This window comes from Pseudorca crassidens, chromosome 12 (genome assembly GCF_039906515.1).
Source record: "Pseudorca crassidens isolate mPseCra1 chromosome 12, mPseCra1.hap1, whole genome shotgun sequence".
In the NCBI taxonomy this organism is placed as follows: domain Eukaryota; kingdom Metazoa; phylum Chordata; class Mammalia; order Artiodactyla; family Delphinidae; genus Pseudorca; species Pseudorca crassidens.
In genome coordinates, this window is record NC_090307.1 from 53,768,813 (window position 1) to 53,790,514 (window position 21,702).

Here is a 21,702-nt window from a genome sequence, read left to right on the forward strand (position 1 = left end):
CAAGAGTTCCAATTCCTCCACACCCACACCAACATTTGGTATAGTCAGTCTTTTAATTTTAGCCATTCTAAGTATGTGGAAAATCCCATTGTTGTTTTAATTTGCATTTTCCCAATGACTAATGGTGTTAAGCATCTTTTCATGTGCTTAATTACCATCATATATCTTTTGTGCATTTTAAAAATTAGGTTATTTTCTTATCATTAAGTTTTCTTTTTTTTTTTTTTGCTCCGGACGCGCAGGCTCAGCGGCCATGGCTCACGGGCCCAGCCGCTCCGCGGCACATGGGATCCTCCCAGATCGGGGCACGAACCCACGTCCCCTGCATTGGCAGGCGGACTCTCAACCACTGCGCCACCAGGGAAGCCCCCCACCCTTTTTTTTTCATGTTTTTAATGCTATTATAAATGGTAGTTATTTTAAAAATCTTAATTTCTGATAATGCATTGTTGATATATAGAAGTACAATTGATATTTGTATATTGATCTTGTATCCTGCAATGTTGCTAAACTCAGTTTAGCATTTTTGTAGATTTCATCGGATTTTCTCCATAGAAAATCTACTATGAATAAACACAGTTTTACTTCTTCATTTCCAAATTGGATGTCTTTTTTTTTTCCTTGCCTGACTGCACTGGCTAGAACCTGCAGTACAATATTGAACAGAAGTAGTAAGAGCGGACATGCCTATCTTGTTCTGATCTTAGGGAGAGAGGATTTAGTCTTTTATCACTAAGTATGTTAGCTGTGGGGTTTTTTGCAGATGACCATGATCAGGTGGAGGGAGTTCCCTTCTTTTCCTAGTTTGTTAAGAGTCTTTATCAGGAATAAATATTGAATTTTGTCAAAGCTGTTTTCTGCATCTGTTGAGATAATAATATGGTTTTAGTTTAGTTTGTTAACATGGTAAATTACATTGATTGGTATTCAAATGTTAAACCATTCATGCATTCCTAGGATAAACTCTACTTGGTCATGATATATTATCCTTTTAACATATTGTTGGGTTCAATATGCTAAAATTTGCTTACTAAATTTTGTATTTATTTCATGAAGGATATTGGTTTGAACTTTTCTTATAATGTCTTTGATTTGGTATCAATGTAATGCTGTCTAGAATGAGTTAGGAAGTAGTCCATTCTCTTCAATTATTTGGAAGTTTGTGTAGAACTGGTATTATTTCTTCCTTAAAGGTGGAATCTATCAGTAAAGCCATCTGGGCCTAAAGGGTTGTTTTTTTTTAAGGTTTTTGTAGCTATTTTATTTATTTATTTTTTAACATCTTTATTGGAGTGTAATTGCTTTACAATTGTGTGTTAGTTTCTGCTTTATAACAAAGTGAATCAGCTATACATATACATATATCCCCATATCTCCTCCCTCTTGCATCTCCCTCCCACCTTCCCGATCCCACCCCTCTAGGTGGGCACAAAGCACAGAGCTGATCTCCCTGTGCTATGCGGCTGCTTCCCACCAACTATCTATTTTATATTTGGTAGTATATATAAATCCATGCCACTCTCTCACTTCGTCCCAGTTTACCCTTCCCCCTCCCCGTGTCCTCAAGTCCATTCTCTACATCTGTGTCTTTATTCCTGTCCTGCCCCTAGGTTCTTCAGAACCATTTTTTTATTTTTTAGATTCCATATATATGTGATAGCATATGGTATTTGTTTTTCTCTTTCTGACTTACTTCACTCTGTATGACAGACTCTAGGTCCATCCACCTCACTACAAATAACTCAATTTCCTTTCTTTTTATGGCTGAGTAATATTCCATTGTATATATGCACCACATCTTCTTTATCCATTCATCTGTTGATGGACACTTAGGTTACTTCCATGTCCTGGCTATTGTAAATAGAGCTGCAATGAACATTGTGGTACATGACTCTTTTTGAATTATGGTTTTCTCAGGGTATATGCTCAGTAGTGGGATTGCTGGGTCATATGGTAGTTCTATTTTTAGTATTTTAAGGAACCTCCATACTGTTCTCCATAGTGGCTGTAACAGTTTACATTCCCACCAACAGTGCAAGAGGGTTCCCTTTTCTCCACACCCTCTCCAGCATTTATTGTTTGTAGATTTTTTGATGATGGCCATTCTGACTGGTGTGATATGATACCTCATTGTACTTTTGATTTGCATTTCCCTAATGATTAATGATGTTGAGCATCCTTTCATGTGTTTGTTGGCAATCTGTATATCTTCTTTGGAGAAATGTCTATTTAGGTCTTCTGCCCATTTTAGAGGGTTTTTTTGTTTTGTTTTTTTAGGAAAGATTTTAACCACATTTTCAATGTATTTAATAGATACTGGGCTATTCCTGTGTATTTCTTCTCATGTAAGCTTTTATAATTTGTGTCTTTCAAGGAAATTGTTCATCTCATCTAAGTTGTCAAATTTATTGGTATAAAACTGTTCCTAACATTCCCTTATTATCCTTTTAATATCTTTCAAATCTACAGTGATGTCACCTCTCTCATTCCCAATATAGGTAATTTGTGTCTTCTCTTTCGTTTTCCTGTCTGGTTAGAGCTTTATCAATTTTACTGATTTTCTCAAAGAAGTAGTTTCTGGTTTTATCAATTTTTCCATTGTTTTTCTGTTTTCTGTTTCACCGATTGCCACTTTGACCTTTATTATTTCCTTTCTTCTCTTTACTTTGGTTTTAATTTTGTCTTATTTTTCCTAGTTTTTTAAAGTGGAAGCTAAGTTCATTGACTCAAGAGATTTCTTCTTCTCTAATACAAGTTTAGTGCTATAAATTCCCCTCTAAATACTGCTTTAGTGGCATCCCATAAATTCTGATATGTTCTTTCTTCATTTCCATTCCATTCAAAATATTGCTAATTTCCCTTTTGATTGATGGATTATTTACAAGTGTGTTATTTAGTTTTCAAATTTTAGAGATTTTTCAGAAATCTTTCTGTTACTGATTTCTAGTGCAATTTCACTTTGGGCAAAGAACATTCTTTGTACTATTTGAATACTTTCAAGTGTATTAAGACTTGTTTTATGGCCCATAACCATGATAACATAATTATTTCTGTTCCTCTGTATGTAAAATGTCTTTTTTCTCTGACTTGGTAAATGTTCTATGTGAACTTGAGGAGAATGTGTATCTTGCTGTTGATACGTGAAGTGTTCCATAGATGTCAATTGGGTCAAGTGGGTTGATACTGTTGTTCAGATAATCTATATCCTTATTGATTTTCTGTTTACCTGTTCTATCAATTGTTGAGAGAGAAGTACTGAAATACCTAGCTATAGCTGTGGATTTATGTATTTCTTAAAATAATTCTATCAGTTTTTTCTTCATGTATTTTGAAGCTCTGTTGTTAGGTGCATAAATGTTTAGGATTGCTCTGGCCTCTTGATTAATTGACCTCTTTATCATTATGAGGTTACCTCTTTAATCTTTGGTATTATTCTTTGTCCCCAAATCTATTTTGCCTGATACTAATATAGCCACTCAAGGTTTCTTTTGACTACTGTTAGCATGGTAGATTTAAAAAATACTTTTACATTTTACCTGTTTGTGTCTTTTTATTTTAATTGTATTTCATGTAAGCAGCATAGAGTCAGGTCTTACTTTTTTCCAATCTGATAATATTTGCCTTTGAGTGGGGGTGTGTTTTTTATTTAAAAAATTTATTATTATTACTTTCATTGGGCTGCACCACACGGCTTGCAGGATCTTAGTTCCCTGACGAGGGATCAAACCTGTGCCCTCAGCAGTGAAAGTGTGGAGTCCTAACCACTGGACTGCTGGGGAATTCTCTGAGTGAGGGTGTTTAGATCATTTACATTTAATGTGATTCTTTTTTTTTTTTTTGCGGTACGCGGGCCTCTCACTGCTGTGGCCTCTCCTGTTGCGGAGCACAGGCTCCAGACGTGCTGGCTCAGCGGTCATGGCTCACGGGCCCAGCCGCTCCACGGCATGTGGGATCTTCCCAGACCAGGGCACGAACCCGTGTCCTCTGCATCGGCAGGCGGACTCTCAACCACTGCGCCACCAGGGAAGCCCTAATGTGATTCTTCATGTGGTTCTTTCATCTTGCTATTCATTTTCTAACTTGTTGCATCTATTTTTTGTATCCCTTTTCCTCTTTTCAGCCTTCTTTTGGGTTAATTAAGTATTTTTATGATTCCATTTTATCTTCCTTGTAGCTCATTAACTATAACTCTTGGGTTTTTTAGTGGTTGATTTAGGGTTTATAGTATATATCTTAACTTATCACAGTCTAACCTCAAGTGGCATTATACAATTTCATATATATATAGTACAAGAATTTTACAATACATTCCATATCTCCCCTCCTGGCCTTTTGCTATCGTCATGCGTTTTACTTTTCCATACATTATAAACCTCATAATATATTATTATATTTGTATAAGTCAATTATCTTTTAAATAGATTTAAATAATAAGAAAAAAATGTATTTATTTACCCAGGTAGTTACCTCTCTCAGTGGTTTTCAATCCTTTGTAAAGATTCAGACTTTCTTCTGTCTGGTATTATTGCCCATCTATATGAGTGACTTCCTTTAGCATTTTTTTATGGTGAGAATCTGCTGGTGGTGAATTCTTTCATATTTTGTATGTCTGAAAATATCTTTATTTTACCTTCATTTTTGAAAGATATTTTTGCTGAGTATGGAATTCTAAGTTGACAGTTCTTAGCTTTCAGTACTTTAAAGATGTTGCTCCTCTGTCTTATTTATATTGTTTCCCATTAGAATATAATGTCATGTTTATTTTAGTTCCTCTGTACATAACAGAAGAATTTTTCTCTTGCTGTTTTTAAGATTTTCTCTTTATTGTTGGCTTTAAGCAATTTTATTATGACATGCTTTGTTGTGGTTTTCTATATATTTCTGTGCTGGGGATTCATTGAACTCCTTGGATCTGTGGGTTTATAAGTTTCATCAAGTTTGGGAAGTTTCTGTCCTTTATTTCTTCAAATATTTTTTGTCTCCCCCACCCCCACTCTTCAGGCACTCCAGTTTCAGTAGAAAAAGCTGCTTGTAGTTGTTCCATAGCTCACTAATGCTCTTTTCAGTTTATTTTTTCTCTCTGTGTTTCACAGGGGACGGTTTCTATTACTATGTCTTCAAATTATTAATCTTTTCTTCCCTAGTGACTAATCTGTTGTTAATCATATCCAATGTATTTTTCATTTCAAGCATCGTAGTTGTCACCTTGAGAAGTTCATTTTGGGTCTTTTTAATATTTTCAATGTTTACTTAATTTTTTGAAAATATGAGATATGTTTATAACTGTTTTGACATCCTTTTCTGCTAATTCTGACATCTGTGTCAGTTCTGGGTTAGTTTGATTGATTAATGAGTCTCCTCAATATTAATTGTGTTTCCCTGTCTCTGCATGCCTAGTAATCTTTGACTGAATGTCAGGCATTGTTAATTTTATCTTGTAGGATGCTGGATATTCCTGTAAGTACTTTTTCTTCTTCTTCTAGTTTTATGGAGATATAATTGACATACAGCATTGTATATGTTTAAGGTGTAAAGCATAATATTTGACTTACATACATCATGAAATGACTACCACAAGAAGCTTAGTGAACCTCCATCATCTCATATACACACAAAATAAAAGAAAAAGAAAAAATCTTTTTCCTTGTGATGAGAACTCTTAGGATTTACTGTCTTAACAACTTTCATATATATAATACAGCAGTGTTAGTTATATTTATCGTGCTGTACATTACATCCTTAGTACTTATTTACCTTATAATTGGAAGTTTGCCTATAAATATTCTTGAGCTTTACTCTGGAATGCAGTTAAATTACTTGGAAACAATTTGATACCTTTTTTTCTTTTTTTTGCAGTTTTGAGGTAGTGCTCAGTCTAGGGCTAAGTATTCTCTATTACTGAGGTAAGACCCTCCTTAGTATTCCAACCAATGCCTGATAAATTGTGAGGTTTTCCTGTCTAGCTGGTGGGAACAGTCCCTGGCCCTGGCCCTGTGTGAATGTTCCCTCTCCTCCTTTTGGATGGTACTTTTTACCAGCCCTGAGTAGTTTGCTCACATGCATACATCAACCAGTACTACGCTGAAAATTTCTGGGGACCTTCTGCACAGCTCGGGCTCTCTCTCTCTGTGCAGCTCTCTCCCTTCTGGCACTTGGTGCAATGAACTCTAGCTGCTTTGGTCTCCCTTCACTCTCAGTTTCTTCTACTCCACTTAGGGGACCTATTGGGCTCCACCACAGTTCCCCCTCCCAGCATCATGGTCTGGAAACTCTCCAAGCAGTAAGCTGGGAAAATGGTAAGACTCACATTTACTTGTTTCCCGTTGATCAGGAATCAATGTCATTTGTTGCCTGATGACAGGGTCTTAAAATATCGTTTTTCATGTAGTTTTGTCTTTTTTTTTTTTTTTTCTGGTTGTTTCAGATGGGAGGGTAAATTAGTCCCTTTTTATTCATTTTGGCCAAAAGTGGATATTGAGTTGATCTCTATGGATTTTTCAACCCTAGTGCTCCTCTCTCCTCTTCACATTCCTCCTGCCTTGAAATTTGAGACACAGGAACATTTTACAGAATTCTAGGTAGAGATCAATATCACCTATGTATAACCCAGAAATTGCCTAATAAAATTGTCACTAGTGAGCAGAGAAAGTTCAAATTCTGCTTTTGTTACCTTCTAGCTGTAGTTTGGATGTGTCTATGTTAGGTACTGGTCCTTATTCCTACACAGCATTCCTATAAAGAATGCTGGAGATTGTGAAAAACAGGTCTTTTCTACTGACCTATACATTTGGCTTAATCCTGAGAATTTTTATTGCTTAACTATGAAAAATATGACATAAAGGAAAATTCAGAAATAGAAACAAACATGTTAAAAGCTCACTTCTCCCACAAACCATTGTTTATTCTCTAGTGTATGCCCTTCTATGTTTTATCCATGTTATATTTTTTACATGATATAAGAAAAATACCCATAGAGTTTTAATATTACTTTTTTTACTTAACAGGATTATTTCCTATGTGGTTGCACAGTATTTTTGACATCTTTGTCATGTGAGTATGCTATGATTTATTTGTTTCTATATTAAAAGATTGCTTTTCCTTTTATGCTAATATAAAGAATAACTGCAGTGAATATCTTGACTTTCTTTTAGGTTATTTTCTTGGCTAAGCCCTCTGAAGTGAAATTACTAGAGTAGAGGATATAAATATTTTAATGGTCTTGTTACATATTGCCAAATTGCTTTCTTAAAAGATCATATCACTGTTTACCTCCACCAGCCTGAGGTCTGAGATTGTTGGTCTTACCACATCCTTGCCAGCCCTGTATATTATCACTTAAAATAGAGTATTGTGGCCAATGCAACTGGTGAAAATGACTTTTCATTGTTATTACTTGCATTTTCTTCATTTCTGCAGAGTGGGCCATTCTTCCTTATACTTGCTAACGAGTTACATTTTCTCTTTTGTGGGCAACAGGAGTCTCACAAGCTCATTCACTGGCCCTGCCTCAGAGGAGTATGGTCACTGGCTTTCTTCCCTCTCCCCCACCCATGCATTCACTCATCAGATGCTTATTGAGCCTCTTCAGCAGGCCAGATAGTATGCTAGGCTCTGGGGATAGAATAGGGGAAGAAAGCAAAGATACAATCCCTACCCAAGGAATATACAGTGTAAAGGAAGAGCTTAAATGTTCTCAGTATCTGGTTGGGAGTGGGAAAATCTGCCAGCCAAAGGGTTCCCAACACATTTGGAAAAAGGAGACTGTGCTTTGGTAAAGTAATAATTTGAATATTCATGAGGAACTAAGCTTAGAAAAACCTGCTAGAGGAACTTTTGATTATTCTGACCTCAGAAGTTTAGTGGCTAAAGGACAAATCAAAAACAGAAAGGGACAAACACAGTTACATTTTAGGGACAGTTAAATAATACATTCTAATGGAAACTGTTTTCTAAATGGCTGTCACCTGGACAGAGGAATTGTAGTTGGGGGGCAAATGGAGACAAAATAGTAAGGCCTGGGTTGAATGTGGCACATCATGAAATATTCTGGACAAACAGAGGGCAGCATGAGAGCTCTAAACTCTTGGAAGGCAAAGAAGAGGAGGCCAAGACATTGTAGGGAAGGGAAAATATGAGTGCTTAGAGATTTCTATCAGGGTTGGCTCTGCCCCTTCCCTTCTTGGAGACGAAAGTCAGCTGTGGGGCTGCATGCTGCAGCTCTATCACCACAGCAACAACCCCACAGCAGATTCAATGCAGTGGGAAATAGAAAAACTCAAAAGGACTGAAACATTACTATTACACCATAGGATCCCTGGCCTATGATACCACTTGTTCTCAAAGTGTAACACTGCATACCATACACATATGTAGTTTGAAAGGGTAAATTTGCCCTTTTTCCCAATGAGATATATCAAAATACAGGTGAGTTCACAAAATATTTATGTATAGTTAAAAAATTAATTATAGGGACTTCCCTGGTGGCGCAGTGGTTAGGAATCCACCTGCCAATGCAGGGGACATGGGTTCGAGCTCTGATCCGGGAAGATCCCACATGCCGCGGAGCAACTAAGCCCACACACCACGACTACTAAGCCTGTGCTCTAGAGCCTGTGAGCCACAACTACTGAGGCTGCGTGCCACAACTACTGAAGCCCTTGCACCTAGAGCCCGTGCTCTGCAACAAGAGAAGCCACCGTAATGAGAAATGAGAAGCCCGCACACCACAACGAAGAGTAGCCCCCGCTCGCCACAACTAGAGAAAGCCCACGCGTAGCAGTGAAGACCCAACACAGCCCCAAATAAATAAATAAACAAATTAATTAATTAAAAAAATAATTATAAAGCAAATACCTATGGAAATAACCACTATCCAAGTCAAGGGATAAAAACAAAACAAAACACTGCCAGCAGCCAGTAGCCTCCTTTTTGTTTTTCCCCATCCCTTCTCCTTCCGTCTCCCCAGAGGCAACCACTGTGCTATGTACGTATTCTTAAAATAATTTAGTTTTGCATATTTTTGAACATAACAGAAATATAATCATATTGGATAGAGTCTTCTGTAAGTAGATTTTTGTTCAACATTTTGGAAGATTCCTCCATCAGGATGCATGTAGGTATTATTTGTTCATTCTCATTGCCAAACGGTATTTCATTATATAAATACATCATAACCTATCTATCTATTCTATTGTTGATGAACATTTGAGTTGTGTTCAGCTTGTCATTTGCAAAGAACACTACTCTGAAGAGTCTTGTACGTATCTCTTGATGCAAAAGTGTTTCCTTAGGGAGTGGAATAGCTAGGTCATAGGATATGCACGTTTTCTACTTTTCTATGTATTGCTAATTACTTGCAAAGTGGTGCCATCAATTAACACTCCTATTGGCAGCATATGATGGTTTGTGTTGCTTGAAATCTTTGCCAACATCTACTGCTGTCACACTTCAAATCATTGCCAGTTTGGCATGTATATAATGGCATCTCACTGTATTTTTAATGTAATTTCCCTAATTACGAAAGTGGTTAATCATCTTTTCATGTATTTATTGGCCACTTGGATTTCCTCTTGCGTGAGGTACTTGAAGTCTTTGCTCATTTTTCTATTGATGTGTCTTTTCCTTACTGATTCATAGGCATTCTTTATATGTCCTTTGTACTAGTCCTTGGTTAGTTTTACGTATTACATATCTTCTCTCAATTTATAGCTTGATTTTTAACTCTACAGTACCTTCTAAAAACAGTGAAACGTCAGTTTTTTCCTTTGTGATCAGCACCTTTTGTCTCTACTTTTAAGATATCTACAATATCTAAGATATTCTACAATATCTTCTTAAAGCTTGACTGTTTTGCCTGTTGCATTTGGATCCTCCAGCTACCTGAAATTGATTTTTGTGTATAGAGTGAAATAGGGGTCCAGTTTTATTGTTCTTCCACATAGTATATCCAACTTCTGAGGACCATTTGTTGAAAGAAAAGGTTCTGCTGATGTTCAAGTCACTCTATACCCACATGTTACATGAATCTGTCTGGGGACTTTCTATTCTGTTCTGCTGCTCTGTGTCTATCCCTGTGCCAACTCCACTCTGTCTTTATTAGTAAAGCCTCATGAGCTTGATATATGATAGGGCAAGTCCTTTCATTGCTATTGTTCTTCCTTCTTTAATACACAAGCATTAGATGGTAAGGGGCTTACATTATTTTAAGCCTACAGTGGTTCATCCAGAGGAAAATCCCATTTCATGGACAATACATGGCTCCAATAACAGGGCCAACTTCTCCATTAGGCATAGAAGTCAGTGCCTTGGGTCCACAGTACTTCTAGGGGTTCATGAAAACGTTTTAATTTCTTTTAAAATCATAAGAAATGTTTTAATTTCTTTTTGTTGAACAAAGTATTGTAGCATATAGTATTAATATATTCATCTTTATACCAACACAGTCATAAAATACAATTTTAAATACTTTAGGCAAATGTGCCCAGGGCCTAAGAAAGTCATAAAGTCATATCAGGTCCTGCCTGATAGCATCTTCTTAAAAATTAGTCACACGGGCAGAGTTTAGGTGGCTCATCCCTGTCCTGCCCTACGGGCTAATTTTTCCTCCTAATGGTAGATGAGCATACCATCTTCATTTGGAAAAAGAGTACACAACAATCCCCCAAATGCTAATTTAAAATGTAAATAAAAATGGAATTCAAATGATGTTTATTGGGAATTCCCTGGCAATCCAGTGGTTAGAACTCCATGCTTCCACTGCAGGGGGCCACAGGTTCAATCCTGGTTGGGGAACTAAGATCCCACATGCCGCGAGGTGCAGCCAAAAAAGAAAAAACATCAACAACAACAAAAAAACACCATTTATTTCCAGGCATTTGCCAGGTACTAGGGGGTATAGGGATAAACAAAATGAACTTACAGTTTCTAGCATATAAGAGAATACAGATGGTTAACAAATTATTATAATTGGGAGAATGGCACACAAATAGAAGTATAGTAGCAAGGCTGAGCTAATTCTTAGTTGTAAAATAGGTATTGTTATTTTTAGTTGTACAAATGAGAAAACCAAGACATAGAACAATTGAGTGGCTCATCCCAAGCCTCAGCCAATATACATCAGGGGCAGTATTTGAATACCAAGACTCTGACTCCAAGTCCTGTGCAGTTTACCATCTGGTCTGAAACAGTGCTCATTCTGTAGTAGACACTCAATAAATTAGACTGGATTCAAATGAGGGAGAAAGGTTGCCACTCCAGAGGATTTTACCTTTCTCTTAGAGCAGCTTTTTAATCTTTCCTCCCCAACCCCCAGCTTTATTAAGGTATATTTTACTTATCATAGAATATACCCAATTCAAGTGCACAGTTCAATGATTTCTAGTAACTTGACCAAGTGGTGCAACCATCACCATGAATCAGCTTTAGAACATTTTTGTCCCCCAGCAAGAAACCTCATGCCCACTTTCAGTTAATTTTCATTCCCACCCCTTGCCCCAGGCAACCACTATTCTATTTCCTGTCTCTATAAATTTGCTTTTTCTGGACATTTCATTAAATGAAATCATATAATATGTGGTCTCTTCTGTCTAGTTTCTTTCACTTAGCATAATGTTTTTGTTTTGTTCTGTTTTTTGGCCATAGCTTGAGGCATGTGGGATCTTAGTTCCCCGATCAGGGATCGAACCCAAGCCCCCTGCGGTGGAATCTCGGAGTTTCAACCACTGGGCTGCCAGGGAATTCTCAGCATAAAGTTTTTGAAGTTCATTCATGGTGTAGCATGTGTCAATAGTTTGTTCCTTATTATTGCTGCATGGTATTCCATTGTATGGATACACAATTTTGTCTATCCATTCACGAGTAGATTGACATTTAGGTTGTTTCCAGTTTTCGACTGTAATGAATAATGCTGCTATATGAACATTTGTATGTAAGTTTTTGTGAGGACACGTGCCTTTATTTCTCCTGGGGAGATAGAATTAATATCTTATTATGGTTTTGATTTGTATTTCCCTAACAGCTAATGATGTTGAGCATCTTTTCATGTGATTATTGGCCATTTGTGTATGTTCTCTGAAGAAATCTCTATTCCAAATCTTTTGCCCATGTTTTGATTGGATGGTCATCTTATGACTGAGTTGTAAGAGTTCTTTGTAAATTCTGGATACAAATCCTTTATTAAATATGTGTTTTGCAAGTATTTTTCTAGTCCATCATTGTCTTTTCATTTTCTTAATGTTGCTTTTTGAAGTGTAAAAGTTTTGAATTTTGATGAGGTCAATGAAATTCACTGACAAAAAGACAGTCTGTTCAATAGATGGTGCTGGGACAATTGGATATCCACATGCAAAAAGATGAATTTAGATGCTCATCTCACACCACACACAAAAATTAACTCAACATGACTCACAGACTTTAATGCAAGAGATAAAACAATAAAACTTTTAGACAAAAAAACGTGGAAGAGAAACTTTCAAGATCTTGGGTTAGGCAAAGGTTTTTTTCATCTATTCCTTTTTTCTTTTTCCCCCTTTTTTTTTTGTCCATGCCACGCAGCTTCTGGGATCTTAGTTCCCCGACCAGGGATTGAACCTGGGCCCTCGGCAGTGAAAGTGCAGAGTCCCAACCACTGGACCACCAAGGAATTCCCATTTTTTCACCTGTTCTTGAATTCTTGTCCTTATTAAACACAATACATGTACGTGTATATGTCTGTATGTGGTATGTCTGTGTAATGTAGGTAGATAACTATGTAGCCACCTTCGGTCAAAATCATAAAATATTTTACCAGGATTGTTGGCTAAAATTTGAAAGATCAATCACACAAATATGTTGAAGGAAAATATGCAAAATATAAGTGGCAAGCCAGCTAGAACAGAACATCCAGAGCTTGGCAGTTGGAATGTGAGACAAAGCTGTGCAAATAGTAAATTAATCCCCTCTTCAAATACTTGGCAACATGTGTACCTACATTTCAGGCTAAGAAATGTTGATTACAGGCAGTCACTGATTGTAGATTAAGAAGGGTACAATCTCCTACAGGAGGGTGAATCTATCTGCTAAGATGCTGCATACGCTAATGTTTGAAATGATATAATAGGCTAAGGTAAAATTCTTACAGTCTATTACTTTCAAAATACATAGGAAAATTATTACTGAAGATTCCATAATTTGTCAAGAAGAAAGTTTTAGACACAAAGCTTTACTTTTAAAGGCACTATCTTCTATTAAATTCTCTGGATTGCACCTAAAATTAATAGGTAATTTCATGGTCAAATTACCATTCTCACCCCAACAAGGGATACACAAGAATACTGGCATAGCACTTGGCCACTTGTGTCCACTGTGAGTCAGTCAGTGTCTTGCCTGTGTCCCTTCGTGGCAACTAAAGGAGGCTTTGCTAAGCCTGAATCTTGAATTCCTCTATTCAGAGCAATATTCATTTTCCAAATATATTTCTGCATAATCAAAAGTGCTTATTAACATTTCATTACTTCTTACTAACATTTCAGTATCTTTTCATTTTTTTCAGGTACAACTGGTTATTTATATATATTCACCTGTCCCTCTTAGAAAAGGTAACATGTTTTATCATTCTTTTATCCCTTATATGAGTGGTTTTTAAGTCATTGGAGCCAGTAGTCAAGTACTGGAACCCTGCCTTACAGCCTCTGACAAGGGTCTGAGAACATAATAAACACTTGGTATGTTTTTGTTGGAATGAAGTAAATATTCATCACTAATACTGTAATTTTTAAATTGCATTTCATTAGCCCCAAGTTCTAATGGCAGAAAATATACTACAGAATCAATCAAATTCTAGGAGAGACATCACTGTAATGAAAACTAATCTTTCAATGCCAAGAGCCCAATACCAATTTTTTCTTTCTTCAATACCTAGTGACATGATGTTCTCTCATTTATTCTAAATGAGAATTTAGAATATTCTCTTTCCTCTTAAATTACAGCCTCTATGTAAATCTCTTGAGCAGTTTAAAAGTTAGATTTCTAAAATCCAGGATGAAGTGGATTTAGCTGAGTACAGACACATAGCAAGAAGTGCCCCAGATAAAGTTAGCTTTATTATCACTACAGTTGTTAACATAGTCTAATAATCACTTCCATCTTGAAAATAAGTGCAAACGATTTACCAGCTCATTAAAATTTGACATAAATTTGGAAGAGGATGCTAAGTAGTGAAATGAATAAAGACACCTTTTTTTCCAACTTGTTGTGTTTGAGTGGATACTGGCAAAGCACATATGCTATGAAGTTTGTGGGTAAAGTAGCACTTCTCAAAAAACAAGTGAACTGAAAAAAAAATTCACAAATTCTTTTAAAATACTTTTCTTCTTGCCTAAGATATAACCTAGACTGGTTCTGAGTAATTTTCTCAAATACTATCTGCAGTGATCTTTTCAGTTACAGCCCTCCAGGCTTTCAGCCACCTGGAAACATTAAGTCCCCCTGGAGTCTTATCCTGACCTGAGTTCAGGCCTCTATACTGGAGGAATTTTCAGAAGCTTTAGACTAGTAACTTATCTGCTCAGTATCAGGTCAGCCACTCTGCTGATCCAGCTCCGATACTGTAACCTAGTTTCAGGCACTAAAATTTTATCTGGTTATTTGTAACCAAGCTCCTATCTTGTACCACCTGAAACTAGGTCCTAGATTCTTCCGCTGTGATCCTTCGTCCTACTTTGGGACTTTACTTTGTATCCAAGTTGGTGTAATACTCCCTATACTGTCGAGCAAGCCTAGTTAGAGCCCTACTGTAGAATTCCAGTCTTCATGAATATGTCCCCAATACATGCCACCTGATGGCTATGATGCAGACTTCTCTCACATCTGTGTTTCTACTTATTGCCTCCTGTCAGACTCCTCTAGAAACAGGCCCTATGCTTGAACTAAATTCCCTACCAACTGTCAGTTCCTTTTTCCATGCCTTGCCTAGCATTGGCAGGGCTGTCGGGATTTTGGGTCCTGCTCCTCCACAGACTGATCCATCTCAATGCTGAGTTCTAATTCTAATAGTAACTCAATACCGCTATTGAAAAATAGGTCTGTTCAAACCATCCAACAGTAAGTTTAAAATGCCTCATTAAATATACATCTGCCACTTGAAAGTCCAAAAGAAAATACCCAATACCTGTCTGAATGAATCCTGATTTGTATCCATTAGTTGTGCCATTTTCTGGGGCCACGGTTGATGACACTGAAGAGTTTGGTTTAATAGAGTGGCAAATGGTAGAGGATTGTCGGCTTCTACATTCTAGAAAGGAGTAAGAATCACATTATGTAAGGAAAACAATATTCTGTTAAAACAGGTGAGGGAGACACAATCCATAAAATCTCTAAAATAAACTGCTGTTCCTCAAGTGGCAGCACGTTCTTCAACAGAGATCCCCTTTCCCCAACCTTGACTCCAATAGAATGTTCAAGCTGGTGAACACAATTCGTCTTCCTAGAGCCAAATGTCATGTTTGGAAGGCAAAGAAATAGTTACAAAGAACAATTAGACATTTGTTCCTCACAGACTAGTTCCCAGGAGAAAAATTACTCATAACCTATATAGTCATGTTAGTTTCATGGGTAATACTGAGGTTAAAATATCAATAATTTATAAAAACCAAATAAGCTTTCAAGCACCAGTTAACCTTCTGTCCAGGATTGATTTACGTGTAGAATAGTAATCTAGAGTCCTTCTAGGCTGCCTTCAACCCTCTCTACTCAACCTTAATTTACGTCCAGAAACAGAAGCAAAGAAAATATTATACACAGAGGAGAAAAATTAGAAATTCTTATTATTCTCAGTTCTTATTAGAGGAAATAGGTAGACAATATTCAAGGTACTTACTGATCATACAAAACTAAGCTTCATTTTAAATGAGCCAATATTACTTGAGGCTTTGGTGTAATATTTTAATAATACTTTGTACTGATTCAGGTAGATAGCAAATACTGTGACAACCTGTGTCACAGGTTTTCGGGGCTCTAACTTCCAACCAAATTATACTGTATGTTGTACTATAATAGTCTTTAAAGGTAGCATGTGAAAAAGAAACATAAATGGTTGTAAATGACAAAGTTAATTATAGTGGGTCCTTTAGAGAATTTCCAAGTTTATTGGATACATGCAAAAGTTAGAGGCAGTTTTCTATAATCTTCTATCTATGACGTTCCTTGAAGAGCTACTGTATTTTGACTGAAAAGGATATCTCCACGTTATGTATATTATATGCAAATATGTAGTTTGATAGGTATGTACATATATACAATTCCAATTCCAAAACAGAATGACTATAAATGTGAGGCTCCAGAAGCCACCCAGGATCATTGTGTCACAAACTATTTCACAAATGTTATTATTTACCAGAAAGGTGAATTGTCACTGAGCACTAAATAAGAACTTAAAAATATTTTATGCAACCAAAACAAAAGCTAAAAAAAGGCAGTTAAAAGGCAGGGAGGGGATACCTATCCTATTTTTACTCTTTTATTAGGGTTCATGACATTTAAAATGATTTTTCTAGAGGAAAAGTCTTTAGACTTTATCAGGATAAAGAGTTATCTATAATTTACCACGCTTACAATTTAGTGGTCACAGCACTGATCACAGTCCTGATGATCCCTGCCTCAGAACATGTAGCCATTTCCTAAGGAGTTATATAATCTCTCCTCAAATGCAACCAGGAGTCATTATGGTGAAGGATTCGGAAACAAATCTTCAGTTGTAATTTGGATTTACTATGCTATTTTTCATGGTCAGGCCAAAATCTTTCACAAACAGAAATATTAAAGACAATTATTCTATTGTCTTTAACAATATAATAATATTAATAATGGAGGGGAAATCTCAGCATCTAAGAAACTGCTCATAAGAATTAGATGTCCCACTGCATTAAACAATGTACAGAACTTGTGGCAACTCCTATCAACCACAAGATGATGTGACATTTCAACTGGATTCATTTTCAAAAATAAGTTTAAGTTCTTCCTAACTGAAGAGAAACAAAACTTTGTCAACTTAATACTGCCTTTTCCCAGGTATGATGAAGAGAGCATTATTTATTCCAAAGTTTGCTTAGTTCTAATAGAAAAATGAAGACTCAAGAATTACCAAAGACCCTAAAAAAAGTAGAAAGAGCATCTGACCAGGAAACTGACACTTTGAAGTCCTCTCTAAATGACAGAAGAGCTAGAAAGAGCCCATTTTTCCCCAAGAGCTGTATTCCACACCCCTAAGTGACAAATACAAGGAGAAATACCCTTTCCCAAATTTCAATAGTTTCTGTTAAAAACAAAAAGGAGCAAGTCAAATAACCTGCCAGAGGGCTTTACATTTTTGGATTGTCTTCTGAACTTGGGATATTTATCTATTCCACACCTGGATTCTGAACCCCGTATGGGTCACTTGTCAATACTATCGTAACATCCACATTCCCTTCCCGTTCCCTCCCAGAAGCTGACGCTACCTTTCCAGCAGATAAGAGGTCCCTTCGACAGTACACCCTGGGAGCTTCTGACTAGGTAGTACTTTAAGTGCTTCTGCTTCTTTGGCTGGGTGGTGAGCTTCAAGTTTATGTGGTTGGAAAATTCCGTGAAATACCGAAATCCTCTTTCTCCACAGCCGATACAGTTTCCAGAAAACCCTAAAAGGAAGAAAAACAAAGTTACTGGTGGCCTTGTTTGTTGTTACAATACTTTCACATATAAAAAACACAGAAATATTCACTCTTTGGCTTGACAACTTCCTAATTTTGAGGAAATAATTCAAAGGAAAAAAAACATGTACAACAATTTAGCAGTTATTTTATAACAGTGAAAGACTGAAAATAATTTTTAAATGCTCTAAAAGGATAATGGTTAAGGAAATAGAATAGATAGTATCATATGATAGAACTTATATAGTTAACATAAAAAATTCTGGTCCTAGAGATATCTATTATTTCTTCCTTACATATTCCCTTCTTAACCTACTGGCTCTGGTTCTCCACCCGACCCACCATGTGGACTTAACTCCATAGGCACAATTGATTAGACTGTGAATCAATATTTGACCCAATCTAGGATAGTCAGAGTCTCTCTCCTGGAATGCTGAAATAAATACAAAAAGAATCAGTCATATGGTACTGGACCCTGGATATGTAAGGTTTTGTAAAACTGGAACCCAAGTCAGGGCTATGCCATCTAGGGTATGGGAGAGAGCAAACTGAGAATTGTGAAGAGGAAGCTGGTCTCCAGATAGGAGAGCACGAACAGAGATGTATAAACTCAGGGCATTGTTAGCTTCCTAGTTTCTATGAGATCTAGGGAACACAAGTTCCCTAAGGGTCCCATTTCCTCTCTGTTCAACCCCTCTTTATTCAAACTAGCTCATTATTCCTTAGACTTAACATCAAACAATTCTCACTCAGATTAATCAAACAAAATAAGACTTTCAGTGATCTTCTTGGAACAGAGGACATGGCAAGAAGAAGAAATGGAGAAGGATGGGAGGATGAGAGGTCATGCTTTGCTTGATTGGAAATCAAATTTTCAATCTCCCTTATTACACAGAAGAAAAGTGGATAGTAAGAGAGTGAGTTCTTCTGGTTGTGAGTTATGAGGACATAACATATGTATGGCCATATTGGCAAATAAGGGCATTCCAAATTTCATAAACACAATATCTCTATATACAAATAATTAAATGAAAATAAATTCACTTATGGAATAATACAATCTTTTAAAACCACCAAACCAACCTGTTTCATAATTAACAAAGATACATAAGGAGAGTAGAGAAAGACCATGAGGATTAAAGACAAAATATCTCACAATGTCCCAATCTCAGGATGCTGACAATCAATTCAGTACATTTAGAAATGGGCATTCCAATTTATTATTATTTATTCAATAATTTTTTATTGAGTACCTACCTACATGCCAAGCATTTTGCTAAACATTGGAAAAACAGTGGTGAACAAGAGATAGTCCCAACTTCTGGTCAGTTACATAAAATTAGTAATTCTATATAATTAGCTTATTACCATCATTTTATAGAACTATAAACATCAATATAATTTCATAAATTATTTAAAACATATTCAGAGATGGATTGCATTTGAGAGCATTTGGCTATTTGTCTAATACCTTGGAGCTGTAAGCCAAAAAAAGGAAGATGTCAATAACTGCCTAGTTTACCAAATTTCTAAAGCCAACCATCCATCTAACCATTCATCCACCCGTCCACTCGTCCACGCATCCATGAATGCATGCATCCATCCACTAATGCATGCATCTATCCACCTGTCCATCCATCCACCCAACAAATATCTGTACTCTACTATGTGCTAGGCACTATTTCAGGTACCAGGTTTTTAGCACTGAACAAGGAAGACAAAACCACTGCCTCCACAGAACTTACTTTCTGATGTGATCATTATGCCTTGATAGAAAACTGGCTGACCTATGAGGCAGACGCAACATACCCAAAACACAATAAAACTAAGAACCTTCATCTGAAATAGAGACAGTGCCAAAAAATGAGGCTTATCTGATAGGTCCAAGTAGTTCATCAAAGATTAATGTGAGAATTAGAATTAACAAATTACTGGGGTTAGATTTTATCTTTTATCTTTTCCTCTACCTGTTTTCTGAGGTGAAAAGCAAGACTTGAGTATGAAGAGGGAGAAAAGCAATGGATCTGGATAATCTTCAAAGAAGAGAAACTTCACAGTTATGATGAGAATTAGCAATATAAAAGAGTAAGAACTTTAGAGTCCATTTTTAAAACTCTGTATAGTTTCTGTATTAACTTTGGTTCAAGAGAGACTTTATCTGCTCAAAGTTCTTGCTGTCATTATCACAATAAATAATATCTCTTACAGCCAAATTACCTTTCTAGTTTTTCTAGCAATCAGGTCTTCGAATTGCAAGGCAGATTTGGGGCATATGTGTGGCCAAGTGATCAATTTATTTTAAAATCAATTCCCCCACAGTCTTTGGAATCTGCATAATTTATATAAAAATTTAGACAAATTGATATTGGAGTCCACAGGGATTCTAGAATATTTTAAGCTTAAAAAATTTTCCCCCTATATCTTTTTAAAATTTTATTTGTTTTTATTTGTTTTTTTTTTTTTTTGTCCACACCGTGCAGCTTGTCAGATCTTAGTTCCCCAACCAGGGATCGAACCCAGCCCCTCTTCAGTGAAAGCACGGAGTCCTAACCACTGGACCACCAGGGAATTCCCTCCACTATATCTTAATGCGTACTAAAATCAACATCATAAGTAAGAACTGTTAGATGAATATTAACTTTTTGACAATAGAGTAATGAACATATAAAAATCTCATTGTGCTTGTTCAAGAGAAAACTTTTACCATTTTACTGTACTACACTTTCACTTGGAGAAGTGGTTAATAAAAGATTATGAACAAAGTTCCATGTCTATAAGGGTATTTAATAAATATGACAGAATGGCAGAATAATTACCATTTAAAGAGCAAGTACTATATGCCAGGCACTGTGCTATTGGGTACCTTATAAACATCATCTGTTTGATCTTTATAATCCTGCCAGGTGGGCATTATTGCCTCCTTTATATAGATGAGGAATCTGAGACTTCAAGAAGATAAGTAGCTTGCCCAAGTTCTTAAAGTGCTAACTAGAAAATCTGGGATTTAAACCCAGTTCCAATTCCAAAGCCCATGCTCTTTGGTTTCATATTCCCAATTACAAAGGATTATAAAATCTATTATTCTGATGGTGTTTTCTGTGTGAGTCCCATGATGTATTCTAAGAGGATTCCTCTAGTCATGAAGAATCATTGAGCAAAAAGACATTATAAGAGATTTTTCTATGTCTTCAGTCAGAGCCACATATGAACTGTTCCATTCGATAAAACTTTGATGCTTTTAAAGGGCTTAAAAGAAGTTTCCCAAAGTTGTTCTACCAGAGCCAACTAGGTTCTTAGCTCTGTGATGCAAAAGACTATGTCTTATCATTAGTGTGCCCACATATCATAACCTAACGTGATTTTGGGAACAAATACTGTTGAATGAATGAATGAACAAACGAATCCTTGGATCTTCTTTGCTAATTTAGTCCAATGTATAAACTTTACCGTCAGGTGTCTATATTAAACCATCTGCTCAATTTCACTGAAAGAAAAAAAATGGATATTTTAACAAATGAGAGCCTATGAAAATGAAAATTACCACTTCTTTTCCTATGAACCAAGAGAAGGCTTTGAACTGTAGTTTAAGGAACGTTTATTAACCATGTGCAGGATCACTTTCTGACTCAAGATATTGATCTATGTATTTCTAGACTTTCTGATGATGCTTTATAACTTGGAAGAATGTGTCAAGCTAAACAAACACACAGCTCACTGTAAATACAATTCTTGAATTCTTTGCCCTCTCCTTTCTTCTTCGTTTTTACTGATATTCTTGCTGAGGACATGTACCTGATTCTATCTACAGGAACAAATTCTGAGAAACAAAAGCAACTCCAGAGAAACACGGCAGCAAAAAAAAGTAACAAACCTCACATGCCCTCTTCTTTCTTTCTTTTTCTTTCTTTCCTTCTTTCTTTCTTTCCTCCCTCCCTCCCTCCCTCCCTCCCTCCCTTCCTTTCTTTCTTTTTCTTTAGGCCATGCCACATGGCAGGCATGCGGGATTTTAGTTCCCCAACCAGGGATCGAACCTGTGCCCCCT

General features: G+C 36.5%; 1 protein-coding gene across 5 annotated transcripts in view; it reads right to left on the reverse strand.

The window, feature by feature from the left end:
• Positions 1 to 21,702, reverse strand: part of GREB1L (GREB1 like retinoic acid receptor coactivator) — a 262,351-nt gene that overhangs the window by 83,457 nt on the left and 157,192 nt on the right. For all 5 annotated transcript variants that reach the window (XM_067699540.1, XM_067699538.1, XM_067699541.1 and 2 more), the window contains exons 6-7: positions 17,472 to 17,648; positions 15,146 to 15,268 (exon numbers count right to left, since the gene is read on the reverse strand). In XM_067699540.1, coding sequence (XP_067555641.1) covers positions 15,146 to 15,268; positions 17,472 to 17,648 — 300 coding nt within the window. The remainder of the gene's footprint in view (positions 1 to 15,145; positions 15,269 to 17,471; positions 17,649 to 21,702) is intronic.